Below are 23,627 nucleotides of genomic sequence, written 5' to 3' on the forward strand. Positions count from 1 at the left end.
TGTTGCAAACTGTTACAAACAGCCAGAGAAATATGTTTGATTTGATCAGCTAATCATTGGAACGTATGTCTTATGCACCTAGCATCTGAATATATTTTTGCACATCCCCCATTCCTTGTACACATGCTATCCCCCCATGATGTAATATGGAAACTGTGTCAGTTTTCACAGCTAAGCCGACAATAACCAGCTGTATTTTTCTATTAAGTCACTTGACTTGTTCCATTGTTGCTAAATTTTCTGATTGCATTCCACAGCCCTCCTCAGCCTTCTTTGCTGTATATAAAGAAACAATCCAAGTCTATCCAGCCTCTCTTTATAATTAAAATGCTCCAAAGCAGATCTGCTGCTTCTTCACTGCACCCCTTCAGTGCAATCATATCGCCATGTGTGGCAACCAGAACTGCGCATAGATTCCAACTGTGGTCTAACCAAAGTCCTGTATACCCTATCATAACCTTCCTGCTCTTATAACCTATGCCATGACTACTAAAGTGTCCCTTATACCATCTTAACCGCCTTATTAACCTCTTCTGTTGCCTTCAAGGATCTGTATGTACAAGCACCCCAAGATCCCACTGATCCTCTGAGTCGTCTAATGTCCTGCCATCCATTAAGTAAGCCATTGTCTTGCTCCATCCTCCAAAGTGCATCACCTGACACTTTTCAAGATTAAATTCAATGTGCCAGTTATCAGCCCATCTGACCAATTTGCCTCTACATTCCAGTAACCTAACAGCTTCTTCCTCAATGTCAACCTGTCATCCAATTTGCGTGTCATCTGCAAACTTACTTATCATCTCCCACACATTCTTATCTATATTGTTACATATCACAAACTGAGAAACCCAACATTCATCCCTGTGGTGCTCCCACACATTCTTATCTATATTGTTACATATCACAAACTGAGAAACCCAACATTCATTCCTGTGGTGCTCCACTGGAGACCAGTCTCCAGTCACATAAACATATTTCTACCACCACCTTCCACCAATTTTGCATCCATCTTGCCAGGTTACCCAGGATCCCATGTGCTTTTACCTTCTTTATCAGTCTCCCATATGGGATCTAGTCAAAGGCCTTGCTGAAATCCACATAAACTACATCAACTGCACTACCTTCAACTACACACCTGATCACCTCCTTGAAAAATTTAATCAGAGTTGTTAGGCATGACCTCCCTCTGACAACCCATGCTATCTCTGATCAAACCTTGCCTCTCCAAATGAAGATTAATTTGCTCCTTCAGAATTTTCTGAAGAATAGAAGTGCAGTCTGTTTTCTAAGTGGGAAAAAGTCTTTGGAAATCTGAAGCACAAAGGGATTAGTGAGTCCTAGTTCAGGATTCTTGTAAGGTTCACATGCTGGTTCATTTGGCAATTAGGCAGGCAAATGCAATGTTCGCATTCATTTCAAGAGGGCTAGAATACAAAAGCAGAGAGCTACTGCTGAGACTGTTTGATGTTCTCATCAGGCCACATCTGAAATGTTGTGAGCTGCCAAAAAGCTAACATTGGCTCAGTGCACAAGCAGGCTGAATGGCCTCTTTCTTTAGTGCTTTTATTTGATTTGATGAATTGTAGTACTGAATCAAAAATACATTGCACCAAGCTGCTTTCCACTTTTATATTTTACTGAAAAACAATCACATTTTGTCAAAGCCATTCATCTCCTGTTCAATATGACAATTCAGAAGAAGCACCAAATTAAAGAGAAAACAATTTACATACTATATGAAAGGAGAGGGCTAATGGGTTACCAGGTAGTCCCTGATTGATAAAGGCATTGCCTTGAAGATGAAAAGCTTTGTCAAAATGTGTCTTTTTACAGCAATACTTAAGATCTTTTATTTGATTTGAGAGTCAACACTCAAAAATTAAATTCTGCCCTTTCTAGTACCATAGACATCAGTACCAAAAGTGTGCTTAGAATATAAAAAATTCGTTTGAATTTGAAAAAGTCTCTACAACATGCTGATTGCTGACCCTAAATTACCCCATTAGTAGAACATAGAACATAGAACAGTACAGCACAGAACAGGCCCTTCAGCCCACAATGTTGTGCCGACCATTGATCCTCATGTATGCACCCTCAAATTTCTGTGACCATATACATGTCCAGCAGTCTCTTAAATGACCCCAATGACTTTGCTTCCACAACTGCTGCTGGCAACGCATTCCATGCTCTCACAACTCTCTGCGTAAAGAACCTGCCTCTGACATCCCCTCGATACTTTCCACCAACCAGCTTAAAACTATGACCCCTCGTGCTAGCCATTTCTGCCCTGGGAAATAGTCTCTGGCTATCAACTCTATCTATGCCTCTCATTATCTTGTATACCTCAATTAGGTCCCCTCTCCTCCTCCTTTTCTCCAATGAAAAGAGACCGAGCTCAGTCAACCTCTCTTCATAAGATAAGCCCTCCAGTCCAGGCAGCATCCTGGTAAACCTCCTCTGAACCCTCTCCAAAGCATCCACATCTTTCCTATAATAGGGCGCCCAGAACTGGACGCAGTATTCCAAGTGCGGTCTAACCAAAGTTTTATAGAGCTGCAACAAGATCTCACGACTCTTAAACTCAATCCCCCTGTTAATGAAAGCCAAAACACCATATGCTTTCTTAACAACCCTGTCCACTTGGGTGGCCATTTTAAGGGGTCTATGTATCTGCACACCAAGATCCCTCTGTTCCTCCACGCTGCCAAGAATCCTATCCTTAATCCTGTACTCAGCTTTCAAATTCGACCTTCCAAAATGCATCAGCTCGCATTTATCCAGGTTGAACTCCATCTGCCACCTCTCAGCCCATCTCTGCATCCTGTCAATGTCCCGCTGCAGCCTACAACAGCCCTCTACACTGTCAACGACACCTCCGACCTTTGTGTCGTCTGCAAACTTGCTGACCCATCCTTCAATTCCCTCGTCCAAGTCATTAATAAAAATTACAAACAGTAGAGGCCCAAGGACAGAGCCCTGTGGAACTCCACTCACCACTGACTTCCAGGCAGAATATTTTCCTTCTACTACCACTCGCTGTCTTCTGTTGGCCAGCCAATTCTGTATCCAAGCAGCTAAGTTCCCCTGTATCCCATTCCTCCTGACCTTCTGAATGAGCCTACCATGGGGAACCTTATCAAATGCCTGACTGAAGTCCATATACACCACATCCACAGCTCGACCCTCATCAACCTTTCTAGTCACAATAGGATATAGTATATAGGAATTTGTGATAGATTCTACCAGTTATTCATAATTCATCAAAGATTGGTGTGGAAAAAATAGGTTTGAATTCATGGGACTTTGGCACCAGAAATAGGGAAAGAGGGACCTGTTCAATTGGACAAGTTCCAACTGAATCACAATGGGATCGGAGTCCCGGCAAATTATATAACTAGGTCTGTAAATAGGACTTTAAACTAAATGACAGAATGTCACATTATACCAAGGAATCAAAGAAGTTTAGTGAAATTCAAGAATAGAACAAACTCAAAGGCATTGTATCTTAATACACAACGCATTCAGGATAAGGTGGACAAACTGACATTGCAAATCAAGGGAAATAAATATGATGTAATAGCCATTGCATAAAAATGGTAGCAAGGAGATCAAAACTAGGAACTTAGTATTCAGCTATATTTGATCTTTCAGAGAGACAGGAGAGATGGAAATGATGGGGTAGCACTATTGATAAGAAATGAAAGGAGGACAGTTGTGAGAGATGTTCCAGGCTCGGTTGATTTAGAGTCCGTGTGAATGGTGATTTTTTAAAAAAAGCAAAATAGAGAAGGTATTGGTAGAAGTGGTGTACAGACCCCCAGAGAGTAGGAAAGGCTGTGTATAAATCTGCAAATAACAGCAGCATGCATAAAGAATAAAGCAATAATTGTAGTTAACTTCAATCTTCATTTTGATTGGGTTAATCAAGTGCAAAAGAGAATGACAGTGAATTCATAGAGCACTTTAGGGATAGTTTCTTAGAGCAGTATGTCATGAAACCAAACAGGGTGCAGGCTATATTGGATCCTGTAATGGATAATGAGGCAGGTTTACTAAATGACCTGAGTAAAAGATCCCCAGTAAAATAGTCATCGTAATATGATTGAATTTAATGTTCATTTCAAGGGTGGGAAACTTCTGTGAGAAGAAATGTCTTTAATTTGAATACAGGGAATTATAATGAAATAAGGATAGAGTTAGCTATAGTGAACTGGGCAGATAGATTAGCAGGAATGAAAGTAAGCAAGCAGTGGCAGATATTTAACAAAGTATTCATGACTCTCAGCAAAAGTACATCCCAGTAAAGGGAAAAGATTCTAAGAGACGAATAAACCAACCCTGGCTAACAAAGGAAATTAAGGAGAGTACTAAGCTTCTTCACATTCATGGAAATGGCCAGGTAAACCCTGGACTTGATTATACATCGACTGCGCAGGTCCTTTCATGGGCTCAAAGTTCTTGGTCATTGTGGATGCTCACTCGAAGTGGCTGGACCTGCATAGAGTTCATTCGTCAAAAACAGGAATGATGATAGAAAAATTGTGTGTATCTTTTGGAATACCTGGACTTCCAGGAAGTATTGGGCACAGATAACGAGCCATCATTCACCAATAGGGAATTTGAGTATTCATCGTCCAATAGTCTGGCAGAAAGAGCAGCCTAAACTTTGAAGGCAGGCTTAAAGAAAAAGCCTACAGCTTCACTAGATACCAAACTGTTCCGATTCCTATTTGATTATAGGACCTCCCCTCATGCAACTGCAGCGATAGCTTCAGCAGATTAGTTTTCAGACATTTCATCACCATTCTAGGTAACATCATCAGTGAGCCTCAGATGAAGCGCTGGTGTTATGTCCCGCTTTCTATTTATCTGTTTAGATTTCCTTGGGTCGGTGATGTCATTTCCTGCATTAGTGATGCCATTTCCTGTTCTTTTTCTCAGAGGATGGTAGATGGGCTCCAAATCAATGTGTTTGTTGATGGAGTTCCGGTTGGAATGCCATGCCTCTAGGAATTCTCGTGCGTGTCTCTGTTTGGCTTGTCCTAAGATGGATGTGTTGTCCCAATCAAAGTGGTGTCCTTCCTCATCTGTATGTAAGGGTACTAGTGATAGTGGGTCATGTCGTTTTGTGGCTAGTTGATGTTCATGTATCCTGGTGGCTAGCTTTCTGCCTGTTTGTCCAATGTAGTGTTTGTCACAGTTTTTGCAAGGTATTTTGTAGATGACGTTCGTTTTGCTTGTTGTCTCTATAGGGTCTTTTAAGTTCATTCGTCATTTACAAAATACCTTGGAAGGACACCACTTTGATTGGGACAACACATCCATCCTAGGACAAGCCAAACAGAGACACGCACGAGAATTCCTAGAGGCATGGCATTCCAACTGGAACTCCATCAACAAACACATTGATTTGGAGCCAATCTACCATCCTCTGAGAAAAAGAACAGGAAATGACATCACCAACGCAGGAAATGACATCACCAACCCAAGGAAACCTAAACAGATAAATAGAAAGCGAGACATAACACCAGCACTTCATCGGAGGCTCACTGATGATGTTACCTAAATGGTGATGAAACGTCTGAAAACTAACCTTCCAGCTCAGCGAGCAAACTCACATCCAGAACCTCAACCTGAGCTACAAATCTTCTCAAAACTCGCTAGCTCCAGCAGAGTAGCTAATGGGGAGAAGACTCTGCACCAAGTTAAATCTGATCTTCCCAGACCTTGGGGGGAGGTGCTGTGCAGCAGTGGAGAAGGAGGTGAAACGGCATCAAGAACGCCAATGCTGGACTTAAGACTCCATTAAGTGAGAGAGACAGTTTACTTCAGGGGCAATGCTGGGTATAGGAAGCATGGGAATGGCCCTGCACAGGTAAGAGGCATGGTTGACATGAGGTCATGACCACTGACATATAAAGTTCGGGTAGGTGTGATTGTCCTGAACAAGCCTTTGGGCCATACGAAAGCTGCAAATTCACAAATGGTGCAGGAGTAAAACATGCCTGGCTCCTCGACTGCCTTTTTGACTGTTCCAGACCCCATGGGCTCTCACTGTGTGTCAAGTGTTGAAGATGCCTGAGAATCTAAGATGGACATGGCAGATATCACTGCCTTGACATCTTTGCTGCCAGAAGAGGAGAATGAATTTCTTCCAAGACACTCTAGGTGCAAGAGATGAATGAGCTACTCTGCGTTACATGCCACCCATGTTGGAGGCAGAGTTGGAGGAACCTGACCCAGTGCTGCAATCCCCCAGGGGGAGCCACCAAAAAAAAGAACCGGCCTATGTCCTTGAACTCCAAGGGGTAGGGGTGTACTCATTTTAACAAGGTCAGCAGGTGGACCTCGTAGAATATGGCTTCTTTGATCGGACCAGATTAACAGCCTGACTAGGGGGCCCTGACTGACAGATAAAAACAGGAGTGTCAGACATTCTGTTGAGCCTGAGAGCTGGCTCTGAGGAAGCTGGATCAGTGCCAAAGTTTGTCCACATGTAAATAAAGGCTGACTTGGTGATGGGATATCGGCATCTATGGAGTTATTTCAACCAGCTTTAAAGTAGTATTAGACAAACTAATGGGTAAAGGTGGATAAGTCCCCAGGCCATGATGGCTTGTATCTTAGGATCCTAAAAGATATGGCTGCAGGGATAATGGATGCATTGATTGTAATTTTCCAAAACTTGTTGGATTCTGGAGAAGAACCAAAGGATTGGAAAACTTCTAATGGGACACTCCTATTCAAAAAGGGAAACAGGCAAAAAGCTGATAACTATAGGTTGATTGGCCTGTCATCTATTGTTGTAAGTGTATTGAAATCAATTATTAAAGAAGTAAAAGCAGAACATTTGGTAAATCATAATCTAATCAAGTAGAGTCAGCATGACACCAATAAAGGGAAATTATGTCTAACTGATTTATTAGAGTTTTTGAGGAAGTATCGACCAGAGTAGGTATTGAAAAACTGGTAAATGTGTTGAATTTGGGTGTCCATTATGCATTTGAGAAGTCCCTCACAAAAGGTTAAGTCATAAGATAGGATCTCGTGGTTTTAGAGGTGGTATATTGACATGGATAGAGAATTGGTTCGTGGACAGGAAAGGAGTGGGGAGAAGGGATTCTTTCTTTTCATATGGCAACATATGATCAGTGAGGTTCCACAGGGATCTGTGCTGGGACTGCAGCTGTTTACGATAAATATATTAATGATTTGGAGGAAGGAAGTGAATGTAATGTAGTCATACTTGCAGATGACACAAAAATAGGTGGAAAAGCATGTTGTGAGAAGGATACAAACAGTTTACAGAGATATTAATAGGAACAGAAAGTAGGCAAAAGTTAGCAATGGAGCATAATCTGGCGAAATGTGAAGATGTTAATTTTGGAAGGGAGAACAAAAAACAGAGTGTTATTTAATTGGAGAAAAACCTGAGAAAGCTCCAACACAAAGGAACTTGGGGGTGCTCACGTAGAAAACATAGAAAGCTAACACACAGGTGCAGCAGGTAATCAAGAAGTCTAATGGACTCTTGGCCCATATTTTAAGATGGTTGCAGGATGACTGGGAAGTCTTACTGAAACTGCTGGTGAGACCACATCTGGAGTATTCTGAACAGCTTTGGTCCCCTTATTTCAGGAAGGATATCATTTCATTGGAGGCAGTTCAGAGAATGTTCGCTGTGATGTTTCCTCGTATGGACAGATTGTCTTATGGGCAAAGGTTAAACTGTATTCACTGGAGTTTAGAAGAATGAGAGTTGATCTGATTGAAACATATAGGATTCTTAAGGAACTTGATAGGTTAAATGCTGGAAAGATATTTCCCCTCATGGGAGATTCTAGGACCAAAGGCCATATTCTCAGAATAAAGGACACCAGTTAAGTCTGAGTTAAGCAGGAATTTATTCTGTTAGAGGATTGAGAGTCTTTGGAAGAGCTGTGGGGCAGAATCATTGTGAATGTTTAAGTTATACAGAAAGATAAGATTCTTGATCAGCAGGGGAATCAACGGTTACAGGGAAAGGGTGGGAAAGTGGATGTGAGGAATGTCAGATCTGCCATTATCCTGTTGATTGGCAGAGCAGACTCGAGGGGCTGAATGGCCTACACCTATTCCTATTTCTTATGGCCTTATGATCTTGATTCACAGCCTAACTATAAAGGTAGCAATTTGGAATGCGTTGTTATATACACACAGCAAACTTTGTTTTAAACGGTGCCTTATTAATAGGCATTCTCAATAAACTGATAAAAATTGTAGACCTAAATACAGTAAATTTACTGTATTATTGCGATCTCCATGATGTCCAAGTAGTCAGTTGAGAGGGCGAATAAGAAGGCTCCCTGCCAGTAAGTTTTATTTAAGGCAAAGTCACTTTATTATTTAAGTGATTTGAGCTATAAATAAAGTATAACAGTGATGTGTATACCCCCTGCGTTACATTTTTATTACTTAGTGTGTGTTTATATATTGATTATGTGGACTTCTTGATCAACCAGAGTATTTGATCACTCGGCACACACTTGGTCCCAAAGTGCCAGTTAATAAAATGTTTGCTGTGATTCTCTAGTTAACCAATACAATTTTAATTTTCTTGCTCTATCAAAGTCCATACAAAAACCTATGGGAAACACAGATTTTTGGAGACCATTGCTGAATCTGAACTTGCTTGCCCCATCCAAAAGGATACGCAATGTACTTTTGATTTCTGATGGACACCTTCAGAATGAAACTCTTACATTGATGACAGTACACCAGAATGTCAAACACACCAGGATATTTACTTGTGGTGTTGGGTAAGTCTTTTTGTTGAGCACATAGTTGCAAATTGATCGAAGTTAGCAGAAATTTAAGTAGAACCTATTTTATTTGAAATATTTTGTCTGGTTTGTACTTTGTATGTCACGAGTATGTCGTGTGTTTCTATATTATCATAAAACCTTGTGAAAAGCAATGGACTCCGGAACTATTGTGGAGATGAGCTAAGTGAATACTATTGGAAGATGTCATCAAACCATCATTACAAGTGACAAATAGAAACCCCAAAATAGAGAGGGAATACGCTAGGGAGGACATTATCTTGCTTCTGTTTACAAATATCCCTACTTCAGAATAACTTACAGTTCTTACTTCCAAACTTGTTAAAAACTTCTGAAAAATAATTTGATGCATTTAAATGCATACTTTGTGTGATAGGTAGGATCATGATGTAGAGGCTGCTATCCACATTCTGATGTTGAAACCCAACCTTTGGGTGGTTTTTGCACTGTTGCCACCAGTTGGGTGCACAGATGACCTGAGATATTTCTGAAGACTTTTGTTTTCTATTTTCTTTTTGCTATGCATTTTGTTTATCAGCCTTGGTTATGTACAATTTTGGTTTATTTCATTTATATGAACTCAATTAAGATTAAGCATATAAGTATTTGTACTGCTTTCACATTGTCTGACTAGAGATCTTCAAGATTACTCCTATGGTCAGCTTGAAATTTTTTTCTATTTTTGGAGACCCCTATCTAAAAAAGATCATTTGTTATTTATGTACCTCCCACTGAAATAATTGTTTCCACTTTCTGATTTCTGCAGCTGCACCTGTTACATTTTTATGCCTTTCTTTTGTGGCTCTGATTATGTTTCCGTCTTTTGGAAGCTATGACATGGTTTGCTACACAAGGACCTCGAAATGCATTTTTATTAATCTGAATATGAAGTTTCCTTGTTTGAAGAGTACAAGTATGTCTTCTCCTAATCTCTGGTTTATATATGTGTCTGTGACACTGGACAAAATCATTAACGCATCAAAAAATAATTGCTGCTTGGGATGAATTCCACCATTTCTTCATAGCATACCTGGCTGCATAAAGTTACAGGAAGTGGCTGTTTAATTGGCATCTCCGTGCATGCTATCATAAGATGGGAAGATTTCTAAATTTTGTTTAGAAAGGGCAAAAGGGAAAAACCCTCCAAACATGGCTGCAGTTGTGGCCCACAAATCCTTTCATCTCTACCAGGAATGGGTAGGAATAGGCCTTGCAGGCTCCAAACCAAGCTCTTTCAAAGTGGATAAAAGTGTATGACTTCGGTAAGGGGCCAGACCGTCATCAGGAAGATTTTGACAATGTCTCCAATCTGCCCATAATTGGGCACTTAAATACGGTGCTGGATGGATAGCCCTTGTCCCTTCCACCCCACCTCTGGCAAGATTAGTTGAAGGCAGCAACAAAAACAAAGTTGCTGGAACAGCTCAGCAGGTCTGGCAGCATCTGTGAAGGAGAAAACAGAGTTAATGTTTCGGGGACCAGTGACCCTTCCTCAGAACAGCAGTTGAAGGCAGACCTTGTTAACCCAGTGAACCAACACCCTCCCATTCCACGTTCCTTCCAGTCCTGCCTTTAAGCCTAGGACTGAGAATATTCTTTCCAACCTGTTCACATTTACCAGGTGATGACTTAGTCTCACTGGGATCCATCCACTTTCCTCCCTGCCCTGTCCTTCTCCCCATCTCACCCATTTAGTTTAAAGGATTCTTGATTGTTGCAGAAATGTCATTCTCACATAGCTTACCATTACCTTTTCCAATTGTGAGTTTAGTTATTTTATTCCATTTTAAATACGTGGTACAAGTTCTTATTATCTGATTTTATTTTTATAGCTAGCTTCTCTCAAACTGTGATTACTATTTCTTTTAATTTACACATTATTTGCTGATTTTAGCACCCAATGGCTTTCATACTAGGATCTTAAACTAATTTGTTGCAGTGAAAGTAGATGCATTGGCAATGATATTCCAAATTCCTTAGATTCTAGAAATGTCCCAACAACTTGGAAAATTGCTGATGTGAAAACTCTGTTCAAGGCCAGTTATCCTAACTTCTGCCATAGGGAACTACAAGAACCCATTATTAGGGATTAATGGCTGATCATTATGAAAAGCTCAATAAGACAGGCACCGTCAACCTGGTTTTGAGAAAGGGAAATCATGTTTGACTAATTTATTTAGAATTCCTTGAGAAGTAACAAGCAAAATGGATAAGCCATAAGTCATTCAGCACATTGAGTTTGACCTGCCATTTTTAGAGACCATGGCTGATTTGATAATCCACAACTCCACTTCCTGCCTTTTCGCCATTTCCCTTGATCCCTTTACTTATTTAAATCTGTTTATCTCAGCCTTGAAAATATTTAACAATCCAACTTGTACAGCCCTCTATGGTGAAGAATTGTATAGGTTCACTACCCTCTGAGAGACAAAATTCCTCATCATCTCTGTCTTTAATGAGATGATGCCCTCTGGTGCTGGAATTTCCCACAAAGGGAAACAATTGTTTCATGTGTACCTAGCCAAGTTCCTTAAGAATCTTGTATGTTTAATTAAGGTCATCTCTCATTCTTCTAATGTCCAATGAATACAAGCCTAACTTACTCAACCTCTTGTCATTAGACAGATGTCTCCATGCTTACAATCAGCCTTGTGAATCTTCCATGGACTGCCTCCAATAACAGAATATCTTTCCTTAGATAAGAGGCCCAAAACTGCTCACAGTATTCTAGCTGTGATCTCCCTTCCCTATCTATTATCCACCTGCACTAGGTGTTCAATATTTTTGAATTTCTCTATTTAAACATGGTAAAGCATGTTTTCAGCTTTCTCTATGTCGTAAATGTTAAGAATAGGCTGAAATACATGTCAAACATTGTATGTTTTGCTGCATCATAACTTGTAGAATATTTCATTACTATATTTCCCATTAGATCAACAGCAAATCGTCATATGCTCAGAATGTTGGCACAAAATGGAGGAGGAGCGCATGAGATTTTTGATCGGAAAACCAAATTCAGCTGGAAAGCAAAGGTGAGTCTTTTATACCTTTCTGTTGTTATATAATGTGTTTACAATAATCTTTTTTGAAATTTTATTTTAAGTTTAAGAAACATGGCTTTGCACTAATGAAGTTAGTGAATTAAAATGATGGGAATGGAAAGCTCAACAAGCCATTTTGAAGCTTAAGGACTAGTACCCTCAATGGCATATTGTTGGATTCAGCCATGTAAACCAGGTTAAACTGTGATGTTGTGTTGAGGACATATGTGAGAAAATCCACGTCTCCCCATCAAAGATGATCTTAGACTCCTGCTCAGGGTGGCAGGAGTTGAAGCTGCCAGTAAACACATGGAGAATGGAAAAGCCACAGGGGTAGATGCTCAAACTCAGATGAGCGGAGCATATCCATTCTCAATCAATTGTTCCTGAAAATTTGAGACAATGCAGAAATCCTTACCAAACGCAGGGATGTTACCATTGACAACATCTTCAAGAATGGAATCAAAGTGGATTGTGGGAACTGCTGAGGAATCTCCCTGTTCCCTGTCACTGGGAAGATCATGGAGTGAATCCTTGCTAGGCGTCTTTTTTCAGTCTCTGAGGAAAGCCGTTCTTACAGCCAGTGTGGCTTCTGACTAAGCCACGGAACTACGGACATGATTTTGACTGCTTGGGATCGCCACGCAATATACTCTGCATAGCCTTCATTGGCCTGATCAAGGCTTTTGACTCAGACAGTCAGGAAGTAGCATACAAGATTCTGTCAATGGCTGGCTGACCAGAAAAGTTCATCAACATCCTCCAGCCCCTTCATGACAAGATGTCAGCGATGGTCCCCAGCAATGGTAATATTACAGAATCCTTTGAGGCCAAGACAGGGATTGAGTAGGGATGTGTCATCACCCCTCAGTCCTATTCTCCATCTTCTTGGCAAAAACAAGCTTCCCAGTAATGTGGACATTGTGTACAGGATGAACGGAAATCTCTTCAACCTCAACCAGTTGAAGTCCAAAAAGCAAATAACATTAGCCTCACTTGTGGACCTTCAGTGTGCAGATGACAACGTCATCTATGCTCCCTTGGAAGAGAATGTTCAATCCCTGCTTAATGCCTTCAAGGAAACATACTGAAGAGTTGGTCTCAGTCACAAGGTTGAAGACTCAAATCTTTTACCAATCTGTCCCACATCAATTTCTGGTCCATTCATCCATTGAGTTCGAAGGAGAAAGGCTTCCAGATCAGGAATATATCCTGACCTGTGAAACTATCTGTCACCTAAGGCTGACATCAGTGCAGAGATTCAACATTTGCATCCAACCTGTGAGCGCTGTCTTTGGATGCTGAGAGTCTTTGATGACCGTGACATCCATTCTGATATCAAGAAAGAAATAGCCATACCCCTGTTTCCCTTTCTTTGAAACATCTCTCTTCAAAGCTTCCCTGTTGATTTGAAGATCCATTTAAGACAGATGAGGAAAAATATATTCTCAGTGTCATGGATCTTTGGAATGCATTTCCTCAAAAGATTTCAGTGGAAGCAATCTTTGAATATTTTTAAGGCAGTGGGAGATTGATGTTTGATAAGCAAGTAGGTGAAAGCTTAAACAAAAGCAGAAATTGCTGGAAAAGTTCAGCAGGTCTGGCAACATTTGTGGAGTAAAAATCAAAGTTAACGTTTCAAGTCCGGTGACCGTTCTGAAACATTAACTCTGATTTTGCTTCGCAGAAGCTGTGAGACCTGCTGAGCTTTTCAGCAACTTCTGTTTTTGTTTCTGATTTACAGCATCCACAGTTATTTTGGTTTTTATTTGAGTGAAAGCTTACCCTGGGTAGACAGGAATGAGAAGTAATCAAGTCAACCATAAACTTATTGAATGGTGAAGCAGGCTCAAGGCTGAGTAGCCTATTCCTCATCCTAATTTGTCTGTTCATATGTATTTATAATAATAGTGATCATACACTTTCATCATAAATAACAGGAAACATTAACTTGCACCAGTAGTAGTTATGAAATTTAATTCCTGTGCATGTGCAGTTTCCATAGTGCACAGTCACTTGAAATTTGCACAACTACATTTTTATACGGACGTAAGCTAGGGAAAAGAAGCAAATAATGTTTTGAGTCCAATAGTTCTGCTTCAGAACTGAAAGACGAATCATTGGACTTGAAATATTAATTCAGTTTCTGTCTTCTAGATCCTGCCCAGGCCTTAGTTTCTCTGGCATTTCTGATTTTATTTCAGATCTTAGCACAGGTCGGTATCTTTTCACAAAGTCAACCTTTACTTATGTGTGCATAGCACCTGACACTGGTCTCGCCATCATAAAACCAGCACCAGAATAAGCAGAAGCCCAACACTCCTATTTGTATCTGCCCGCCACGACTCCCTGATTGGACCACATTGACAACCCAAATCAAGGAACTCATATTCAATGATGTCCACACGGCTAACCTCATTCTAATCAGTACAATTTTGCGTTTATATACCCTCATGCGGCCTCATGCAGCTTAGTGAAAACATGGCTTCATATCTGCCTGAGTCTTATTGTGAAGTGTTGACCCTATGGCCTGGGGTTTGCATATCTCTAGAGTACTTCAGTATACATAACTTAAAGAAATTAAGGTTTTTAAAAAATTCATAGGTTTCAATGTGAAGTACTTTCCTTTTGTTGTAGATGAGAGTACCTTAAAAAATTCTTGTTACATATTTTTGTTTTTCCTTCTATTGATGCATTATGGAGAACTCTTAAATTTTAAGCTTACTCACTATTAACATAGGTTTAATTGCAGAATCTCAATTTTTGATGAAGGATTACCCTCCAAGTTCATCTCTTTATGCTAGGTTCTATCTCAGGTGGATCGAGTCATTCAACCAGGCTGCAATTCGATTTCTGTGAAGTGGGAGCGGTTCAATCTCAATGCTTCAGCTCCAGTCCAAGCCCCGGCACAAATTCACTCTGTATTCAGCAATTCAAGAATGCTTATCTATGGCTTTGTCCCACATTGTACTCAGGTGAGATTTACTTTTTTCTCTTTAAAGATCATTACATCTTTCTGACCAAAGTAAAGTTTAGGCCTATAAGCCATGTATCTAAGAACTACGAGGCATGACATTGTGTAGTCTGGAAATCACATGTCCAATTTCAGTGTTAATAATTTATAGTTTTGGGACTCGAGTCTTGAAAGAAAAGTAAAACTATAGAAAAAGTAATTATTAAAAGCATGTTGTTTTTTAATATCTAAAATGAAGCTAGATTTAAAATCACTCTTCTGTGTACATCAGGCCAAACTTTCTGCTGTGATCAATAACCAAGAGGTTTGTACCATGGTTTCAACCACTGAACTGCAAAAGACAAAGGGCAAGGTATGTTCCCTTAAAAGGTTTTGATTGACTGAAATGTAAGAATTATTAGCAAAAATATGAATAAGACCATCTGCAGAATAATAGATATCTGTCCAGAGAGGCAGATTTTTATTCATTAACATGTTTTGATGTGTTTATGAATAACATCAGAATTAGAACATTGATGTTCAGCCTTAAAACTGCAGCCATGGTATTTTACTGTATTTGATCGTTTTTGGGCAGTGGGGATATAAAAAGTGGCAATTTTTTAGGTTGATCGTGGAGAACATAATACTATTTCAACATCATGTTAACACAAGCTATGTGAGCTTCAATGCATATAAGACTGAGTTTTATCCTCAGCATTGCTAATGTAAGAGGTTACCAGGATTCAGGAATTTGATTATGGATAGAAAGCAAAATTGGGAGACAGTTATCACTAGGTCAGTCTTGTTACTTCTCGGTGATTGAAACAGATTGTTAGAGGGTGGATACCTAACAGTCAGACTCCTGGTTGGCAAAAAAGGTACATCACAAAATAACAGCTCATGACATTGATGTAGAATCTTGCCATGAACAGAAGATTGGCTAATGAACAGAACACAGATGATCATGACATATTATACTATTGCAGTACCATGGGGACCAGCACTGGGGCCTCAAGTATCAACTCTCCATAATAACATGGATGAACAGACAAAATATATGTCGCAGTTTAACTGAAGATATGGAGATCGATGAAAACAAATTGTTTGCAAAATACAGTGTTTGTGAAGGTTAAAGTTGTGTCAAATAATTCTGTAAAAAAAATTGTCAGATAGAGGAAGATTTGGGAAAATGTCAAGTTGCCCAAATTGATAGGAAGACTAGAAATGCAAGATAGTAGTTAAATGGACAGAGATTGCAGAATGCTTGCTGTTGAGAGGGATCTGGATATCCTCACACATGAAGCACAGAAAGTTAGCATTTAGGTGCAAAAATTAATTAGGAAGTCAAATAAGAACATTGGTCTTTTTTAAAGGAATTTGGAGTATATATGTAAGCTCACTACACCTAAAGCAGCCATGTGGTCCACTGTTACTAATTTTTGTGTTTTTATACTACGTACAGTTTTTTTTATAAAATGTGTGTATATGCTTTTAATTTTCAGGTCATTTTAATTTCCATTTTCTCCCCCCACACACACAACAAAGCTATTTAAGAGCATAAGTAGAGCAAAAGTAGGTCGTACTACCTTTCAGCCTGCTGTGCCATTCTGTAAGATCATGACTGATCTGATCATGGTCATGAGCCCATTTTTCCATTTGTCCCACATAAGCCTAGACTCTTGCAGTTCAAAAGTCTGCCTGTCTCAGATGTAAATATGTATAATGACTCGGCTCCGTAACTCTGTGGGTTTGAGAAGTCTGAAAATTCACAATAATTTGAGAAAAGAATTCTTCTTCATGTCGGTCTTAAATCTGTGATTCGTTCTTCCAAATTAGATGCCCTAGCTCCAGATTCCCCACGAGGGGAAACATCCTCTCAGTATCTCTGTGAAGTACAACAGATTTTTTTAAAAATTGTTTTATTAAGATCAGCTTCCATCCTTCTAAATATGACTGACTATTGATCAAACCTGCTGAATCTTTTCATGTATGTTAATTCCATCATCCCAGGAACCAACTTAGGGAATGATTTCTGAACAACCTCCAATGCAAATAAAATAAAATAAAAAGACCAAAATTATGTGCAGTACTCAAGATGAGATCTCAGTAAGGTTCTGTATAATTGCACCAACACTTCTGTACTTTTATATTTGATTCTGCTTTAATTGAATGCCAGTGTTTCATTTCCATTCTTAACAATTTGCTATTCCTGCATCATTCAATGGTATAAATGACGATTAACTTTCTACCTGAATTCTACTTTCTTGCCCTTTCCTATTATCTCTTGATTCCCTCAAAAAGCAAAAATCTATCTGTCTCAGCCTCAATATAATCAATGATGGGATACCCACAAACCTTTAGATCAGGAATGCTAATGATTTGCACTCCTTTGAGTGAAGCCACTTCTCACGTTGTCCTAACTGGTTAGCCTTTAATTCTGAAGTTATGTGCCTACAATTCAAAACTCCCCATCCAGGGGAAACTATGTCTCAAAGACAACCCTGTCAAGTCTCTTCAGAATCTTGTATGTCTCAATTAAATCACTTTGTATTCTTCCAATTCTCCAGAGAATATAAGCCCAATTTACTCAGCATCACATCATAGGTCAGTGCTGTCATTCCAAATAGTACTATAGTAATATGTTGAACCTAGGCTATACTGCAAGCCAAGATAATAAAATGTGAGGCTGGATGAACACAGCAGGCCAAGCAGCATCTCAGGAGCACAAAAGCTGACGTTTCGGGCCTAGACCCTTCATCAGAGATGATCTCTGATGAAGGGTCTAGGCCCGAAACGTCAGCTTTTGTGCTCCTGAGATGCTGCTTGGCCTGCTGTGTTCATCCAGCCTCACATTTTATTATCTTGGATTCTCCAGCATCTGCAGTTCCCATTATCTCTCTCTCCTATACTGCAAGCCAGTTGTTTCCTCATTAAACATGAAGACCAAAGCTGCACAGTACTCCAGATATGGCTTCACCAAAGCCCTGGAAAATCGTTGCAAGACTTATTTGTTCTTGTAAGGGAGTCTGTATTTAATATTGCCTGTTCTACCATTGTTTTGCTTTAATATACTACATTATTAGTTCTAGAAATGCCATTGAGCAGTATGATATTTACATTAATATGGTTTAAGAACATAAGAATATCATACCTGCATCTACAGGGGCAACACAATGTGGAGCTGGAGGAAGACAGCAGGTCAGGCAGCATCAGAGGAGCAGGAAAGTTGATGTTTCGGATCAGGATCTATGTGCACAGAAACCTGAAAGTTGGGGTGTTAGGTTGTATTGGTAGAGGGACTGAGTTTCAGAGCCACAAGGTCATGTTGCAGCTGTGCAAAACTCTGGTGCAGCCACACTTGGAGTATTGCGTACAGTTCCGGTCGCCGCATTATAGGAAGGATGTGGAAGCATTGGAAAGTGCGCAGAGGAGATTTACCAGGATGTCGCCTGGTATGGAGGGAAGGTCTTATGAGGAAAGGCTGAGGGACTTGAGGCTGTTTTAAGGTTTAAGAGGTGACTTAATAGTGACATACAAGATGATCAGAGGATTAGATAGGGTGGACAGTGAGAGCCTTTTTCCTCGGATGGGATGATGGCTAGCACGAGGGAACATAGCTTTAAATTGAGGGCTGATCGATTTCGGACAGATGTCAGAGGTAGGTTCTTTACTCAGAGAGTAGTAAGGGCGGGGAATGCCCTGCCTGCAACGGTTGTACACTCGCCAAGTTTAAGGGCATTTAAATGATCATTGGATAAACATATGGATGATAATGGAATAGTGTAGGTTAGATGGGCTTCAGATTGGTTTCACAGGTTGGCGCAGCATCGAGGGCCTAAGCGCCTGTACTGCACTGAAATGTTCTATGTTCTATTTCCTATTTCCTATCAAAGCACTCACATTTTTTCACATACTCCATTTACTACGTTCTTGCCCAATCACTAAGCTTGTCCAAATCCAGGCAGTGGCCATTACGCACCCAGGAACAAGTGACAAACTTCACAATAACCTGTAGCTCAGGCACCCCCCATTTCAGTGCAGACATCGGGCAGCATCTTCCTTGGCTCCACTCTGACAGTCCACTACAGGAGGTGCTGTAAATAGACTGCTGCTGTGTTCCAAGAAGGACCAGGAGGTCAAAGTGTTAAACAACAGCTGGAGTTTTATTAATGAGGTGTCCACTCTGCAAGCAGCAACTTTAAACTCAACTGTTTCCTGCATAAATGGCTAATGGCATCATCATGACACCATATGATTAGATTCTTAAAGTGACAGTCCACTATACTTAGTAAATACACAGTAACTGTTATAACTTAATCTTCTATTATAAAATTTATTTTATTTTAACAGTAAATTAATTTACCAGTGAAGGAATTTAGCTGTTTAATGTACAGATGGTTGTATATTTCAACTTAAAGGGTGCAGTCCTACTCTCCTTTTCATGTTAGCTAGCCAATCGTCTATCCTTGCCAGTATGTTACTCCAACAACATGTATCTTAATTTTCCACAATAACCTTTAAAGTGGCACCTTTATCACATTTTTCTGGATTTTCAATTCCAGACCTAGATTTCCAAGCGTTCTGCCAAGAAAAACTTATTTAAAATATCTTTAATTCATTGTGATGGTTGGATTCTGTCCATGTTTATCAATTACCACAAACAGCCTGCTATCTGTTAATGTTTCTTATTTATCGAAGTGGCGTGTTTAACCTACACTGATGTTTCTGCTTGTGCAAAATGGGAGACTGTGGCCTCATGGTATTATCACTGAACTGTTAATCTAGAAAACCATGTAATGTTCTTGGGACCTGGGTTCAAATCCCTCCACAGCAGCTGGTGGAGTTTGAATTCAATTAAGAGTTTAATGATGACCATGAATCTATTGCCAATTGTCAGAAAAACCCATCTGGTTTGCTACTGACCTTCTGGAGGAGGAAATCTGCCGCCCTTACCTGGTCTGGCCTACGTGCGATAGCAATTTGGTTGACTTTTAACTACCCTCTGGACAATTAGGGATGGGCAATAAATGCTGGCCTACCCAACAATGCGCACATCCTGTGAATGAATAATTAGAGAAGAAAAGAAATAAACTACATCCTGTAATAGATGGCAACACTTGTGACCAACATTACTGCTAGATGACATACTTTATGCATCGCACAGAATTGGTGCATTGCAAGGCATCATCACTACCAAGTGTGGTAAGTGTCTGTAATAAAAATGGAGGTCCCACATAGTGACAGAGTAGAAACGCTAGAATAAAGAACTGCGGATGCTGGAAGTCAGAAACAAAAACTAAAATTGCTGGAAAATCTAATCTGTGCCTATATCTGTGGAGAGCAATCAGAATTAACGTTTCAGATCCGGTGATCCTTCTTCAGGAGGGACTCATGCAATGCTGAGTCTCTCGATAAGTTGTGACATGGTGCAAATGATTTCTGGAGTTTGCTTTTATATGAAATATGTTAATATTTCTTTCAATTTGTTATGTTTCTTCAGTGAGTAATTGGGTTAAGTCTTTCACTAAACTTTACTAATAGGAAACAGTGAAATATTCTAATCACAAAGGTTTCAGTAATTATCCACCAGAATGAAATTAGAGCCTACCAGACACCCTACAGGGAGACCTGTCAAAATAAAAAGGGTTGCTGTCCTGGGATGCAGTGCAGTGTTGTAGCTGATACTTAGCCCATTGTTTATGACTGAAAATGATTGATGAAGTGCAAAACAGAAGGCTTCAAGATAACCTACTGGAAATTTTCAATATCAAATTGAGTTTTGATAAATAATTAATGATACTAATGCAAGTGTTCACATATGCTGTAGTCAGTCATCTGCACATGCACAGAGCTATACTGTTGGATCTGAGCTATTGGTACTAGCAAATGACATCCAGGAACAATCTGTGTGTACACCTTTGTATGTGCAGATGACTCTTAGTGACCATCTTCAATGGCAGTGCAGTATATTCAGCACTGGCAGCACTTACCCTGGTAATGGATTGTTCTTGTATATGCAGATACTTCACCGCTTGACAGCTAAAGCTCTTATTGGAGATTATGAAAATGGTAGCCTGGACACAAATGAAAGTGAACATGAAGTATGTACAATCTTTATTGCACTATGCTAAGCATATTGTCAATATCTCCCGAAGTCAGTTTCAGAGACAGTGCTAAAGTCAGCAGTATATTTTCATTCTGTTGAACATTAGACCAGCTTTTGAAGCGTTCATACTTGTAATATATTTGCATGCCATCAATAGTCATTAACATTTTTCAATAAAGACCTATCTTCAAGACAAGGTCAGTGGTGTGCGAGAATCTTGTCTGGCTCCATGGTATGCACCCATAGGTTTTGTTCCATTGTATTTAAGGTCAGCAATTTTTGTAGTTTAACTCCATAGCACAAGGGAGGGGAATAGGAGAATGGATTCTTGGATGGAGGCATGGGATTGGCAAGGTTCAGTCAGTGGTGTGAGAATTATATGAAGTAATGAAGCGGTAAGGTCCTGGCACGCTGAGTGTAATGGGGGAATCAGTCAAGGTATGACAATGAGGGGTTTAAAGAGCAGTGTCAGGATTGTCCAAATATGTATCTGCCCCAAGCTGTTGGCTTTACAGAGCTTTGAGTTCACTACAACATTTTATTTACCCCAACAAAAATTGGTTTTGAACAATGTCTTTTAATGCGCATAGAATGGAGGCCCAGCTGTTTCCGCAAGTTTAGCCATGTCCCACAGATTAGCAAGTACAACCGTGGACACTAATATGAATATGCAATAAAGCATGAATGCATAAAACACCACATTGTTTCTTCCACAATAAAGCAAATGTTCCTAACTCCCCTTAATTACAAATGCAAGCCATCATGAGCTAAGCAAGTATATCTAATTCTCTAACTAAGGTAATCTCATAGTGATGCATGGATGTCTAAAGTGAAGTCAATGTCATGTGAAATACTTAAAATGAAAATTAATTTTGAATGGTAGTGTAGTTAAGGAACGAAGTTGTGGGTGTAATACAGAGCCTCCAGGTTTGTCCAAGAGACTCTTTAATAGGCTCCATATAGGGGCAGGTATGTCAGTTGGTGAGATTGCACCATGAAAAGCTTCCCCAAATACTAACTCAAATGTGGTTTGCTGGCAAGTTGCTTGCATTATATTTAGATGGGATGTCCTCTAAGAGATAATTTAAAGTATTTCACAATGAATCAAGCCATCCATTCAACTCGAAACATCATAGGGAATTGACATTCTGAGGTGTTTGATCAAACAGCAATTTATTATGACTGGAGCTACACTGGCTGAAATGGTATTTGAAGCAGATTCACAGTATCATAAATAAAGCAAAGAGATGCATAACAAAAGTGAAAGACTTGCACGCCTATAGTAAAATTTTACCACCACTGTGTCCGAATGAACTTATTAGTCCGCTCTAATGGTATAGGACTGGTGATTTGAAATGCAGTCACTTTGACAGGTAGTTCAGTTACCCAGGGGCTTTAATTTTCTGTCTTTAAGTCTACTGTTAAAGTCTACTTTAAGTTTACTGGTGGCTACGTGCAATTCAATATGAAGCAAACAAAGAAACTGGCACATTTGTGGTATTTGCATGGAAAGAATAAGAAATTGTAGTTAAATGAACTATTTTGTCTGAAATGTAACAGGGAAAAGGATTCTTGTGATTGTGACATTTTGAGGAGAATTGTAAAGAGAGTCATTAATTAAATGAAAGATACTTCACTTAGTAGGGTATTCGGCTGCTTCCAGGAGTTATTAGCAATAAAGAAAGCAGTGAATCCAGAATGTGAACTGCCAAAAAGCATTCAGAATGGTCATAGAATGGAGGAGAGATGAGATCAGAGTGTAAATTAGCTGGACCATGAAATGGGATTTCAAATTTCTTTACTGATTTCTATAAAAATCTAAGATATAAGCTGGTAGCTGAGGCATTTCAGATGGATAGGAGGATTGGTATACTGACCAAATCTTGATATAAGTCTAACCAAATCATGAAATCATTTGGCAGTGACATGTAAGAAGTCCTTTCAAGATTCACCCTGTCCTTCCTTGCCGATTAACAGTACTAGCACATGACCAAGAAACAACAGAGAAATCTACGGTGCATAAAAGTGCAGCTAAATGATTGTGGGCTGCTTTTTAACTTGTACGTCATTCTCATTCTGATAATCTGTCCAATACATTGGCAGCATACATCATGAAATCGACCTATTTTGTTTATTAGAGAATCGCAATGAGAATACGCCATTAAAATTATGTTAAAATAATGGACATTAGGAATTTGGAAGTAAATATGATTCATAATTGCAACTGCAATTTTATGTAGCATTTTTATTAGTGAAGAAATCAACATTTTGATTTCAGGAATGCTTTTTAAAATCCAACCTGTCTCAGTTGTTGCACTGTGCCTACAGACAGATGGCTTTGCAAAAATAACATTGTAATCTTGATGTCTTTCCTTTCTAGATGAAGAAGTCCACTCTGAAATCATATATCATTGAACTCAGCAAAGAATATTCGATTCTGACTCAATTTACTAGTTTTATAGCCATTGAAGAAAGGGTAAGTGTAATTTAATAAGACAAAAACACAAACACTCAAAGGTTAACCTAAAACTTTCAGGATTTTTGTATTCCTAAATCTGTGTGTGGAAACTATAGATTCTTACTCTTGCTGATCTTTGCTAATGATGCTTTCACCTCTGGGCCAAGGATTTTTGATTTTTCAGTTTTACCTGAGAGGACAAGTTGTAGTGGTAGGGTGGTGGAATTTATTAATATAAATCCACAAT

The 23,627-nt window shown here is 39.5% G+C and overlaps 1 protein-coding gene across 4 annotated transcripts in view; it reads left to right on the forward strand.

The window, feature by feature from the left end:
• parp4 (poly (ADP-ribose) polymerase family, member 4) overlaps positions 1-23,627 on the forward strand; it is a 130,161-nt gene that overhangs the window by 82,072 nt on the left and 24,462 nt on the right. For 3 of the 4 annotated variants that reach the window (XM_048533178.2, XM_048533179.2, XM_048533177.2), the window contains exons 24-29: positions 8,611-8,798; positions 11,755-11,854; positions 14,668-14,838; positions 15,109-15,189; positions 20,837-20,917; positions 23,303-23,398. In XM_048533178.2, coding sequence (XP_048389135.2) covers positions 8,611-8,798; positions 11,755-11,854; positions 14,668-14,838; positions 15,109-15,189; positions 20,837-20,917; positions 23,303-23,398 — 717 coding nt within the window. The remainder of the gene's footprint in view (positions 1-8,610; positions 8,799-11,754; positions 11,855-14,667; positions 14,839-15,108; positions 15,190-20,836; positions 20,918-23,302; positions 23,399-23,627) is intronic. The other variant, XM_059646658.1, reaches the window with a different exon arrangement.

The sequence above is a fragment of the Stegostoma tigrinum genome, chromosome 6 (assembly GCF_030684315.1).
Source record: "Stegostoma tigrinum isolate sSteTig4 chromosome 6, sSteTig4.hap1, whole genome shotgun sequence".
Lineage (NCBI taxonomy): Eukaryota > Metazoa > Chordata > Chondrichthyes > Orectolobiformes > Stegostomatidae > Stegostoma > Stegostoma tigrinum.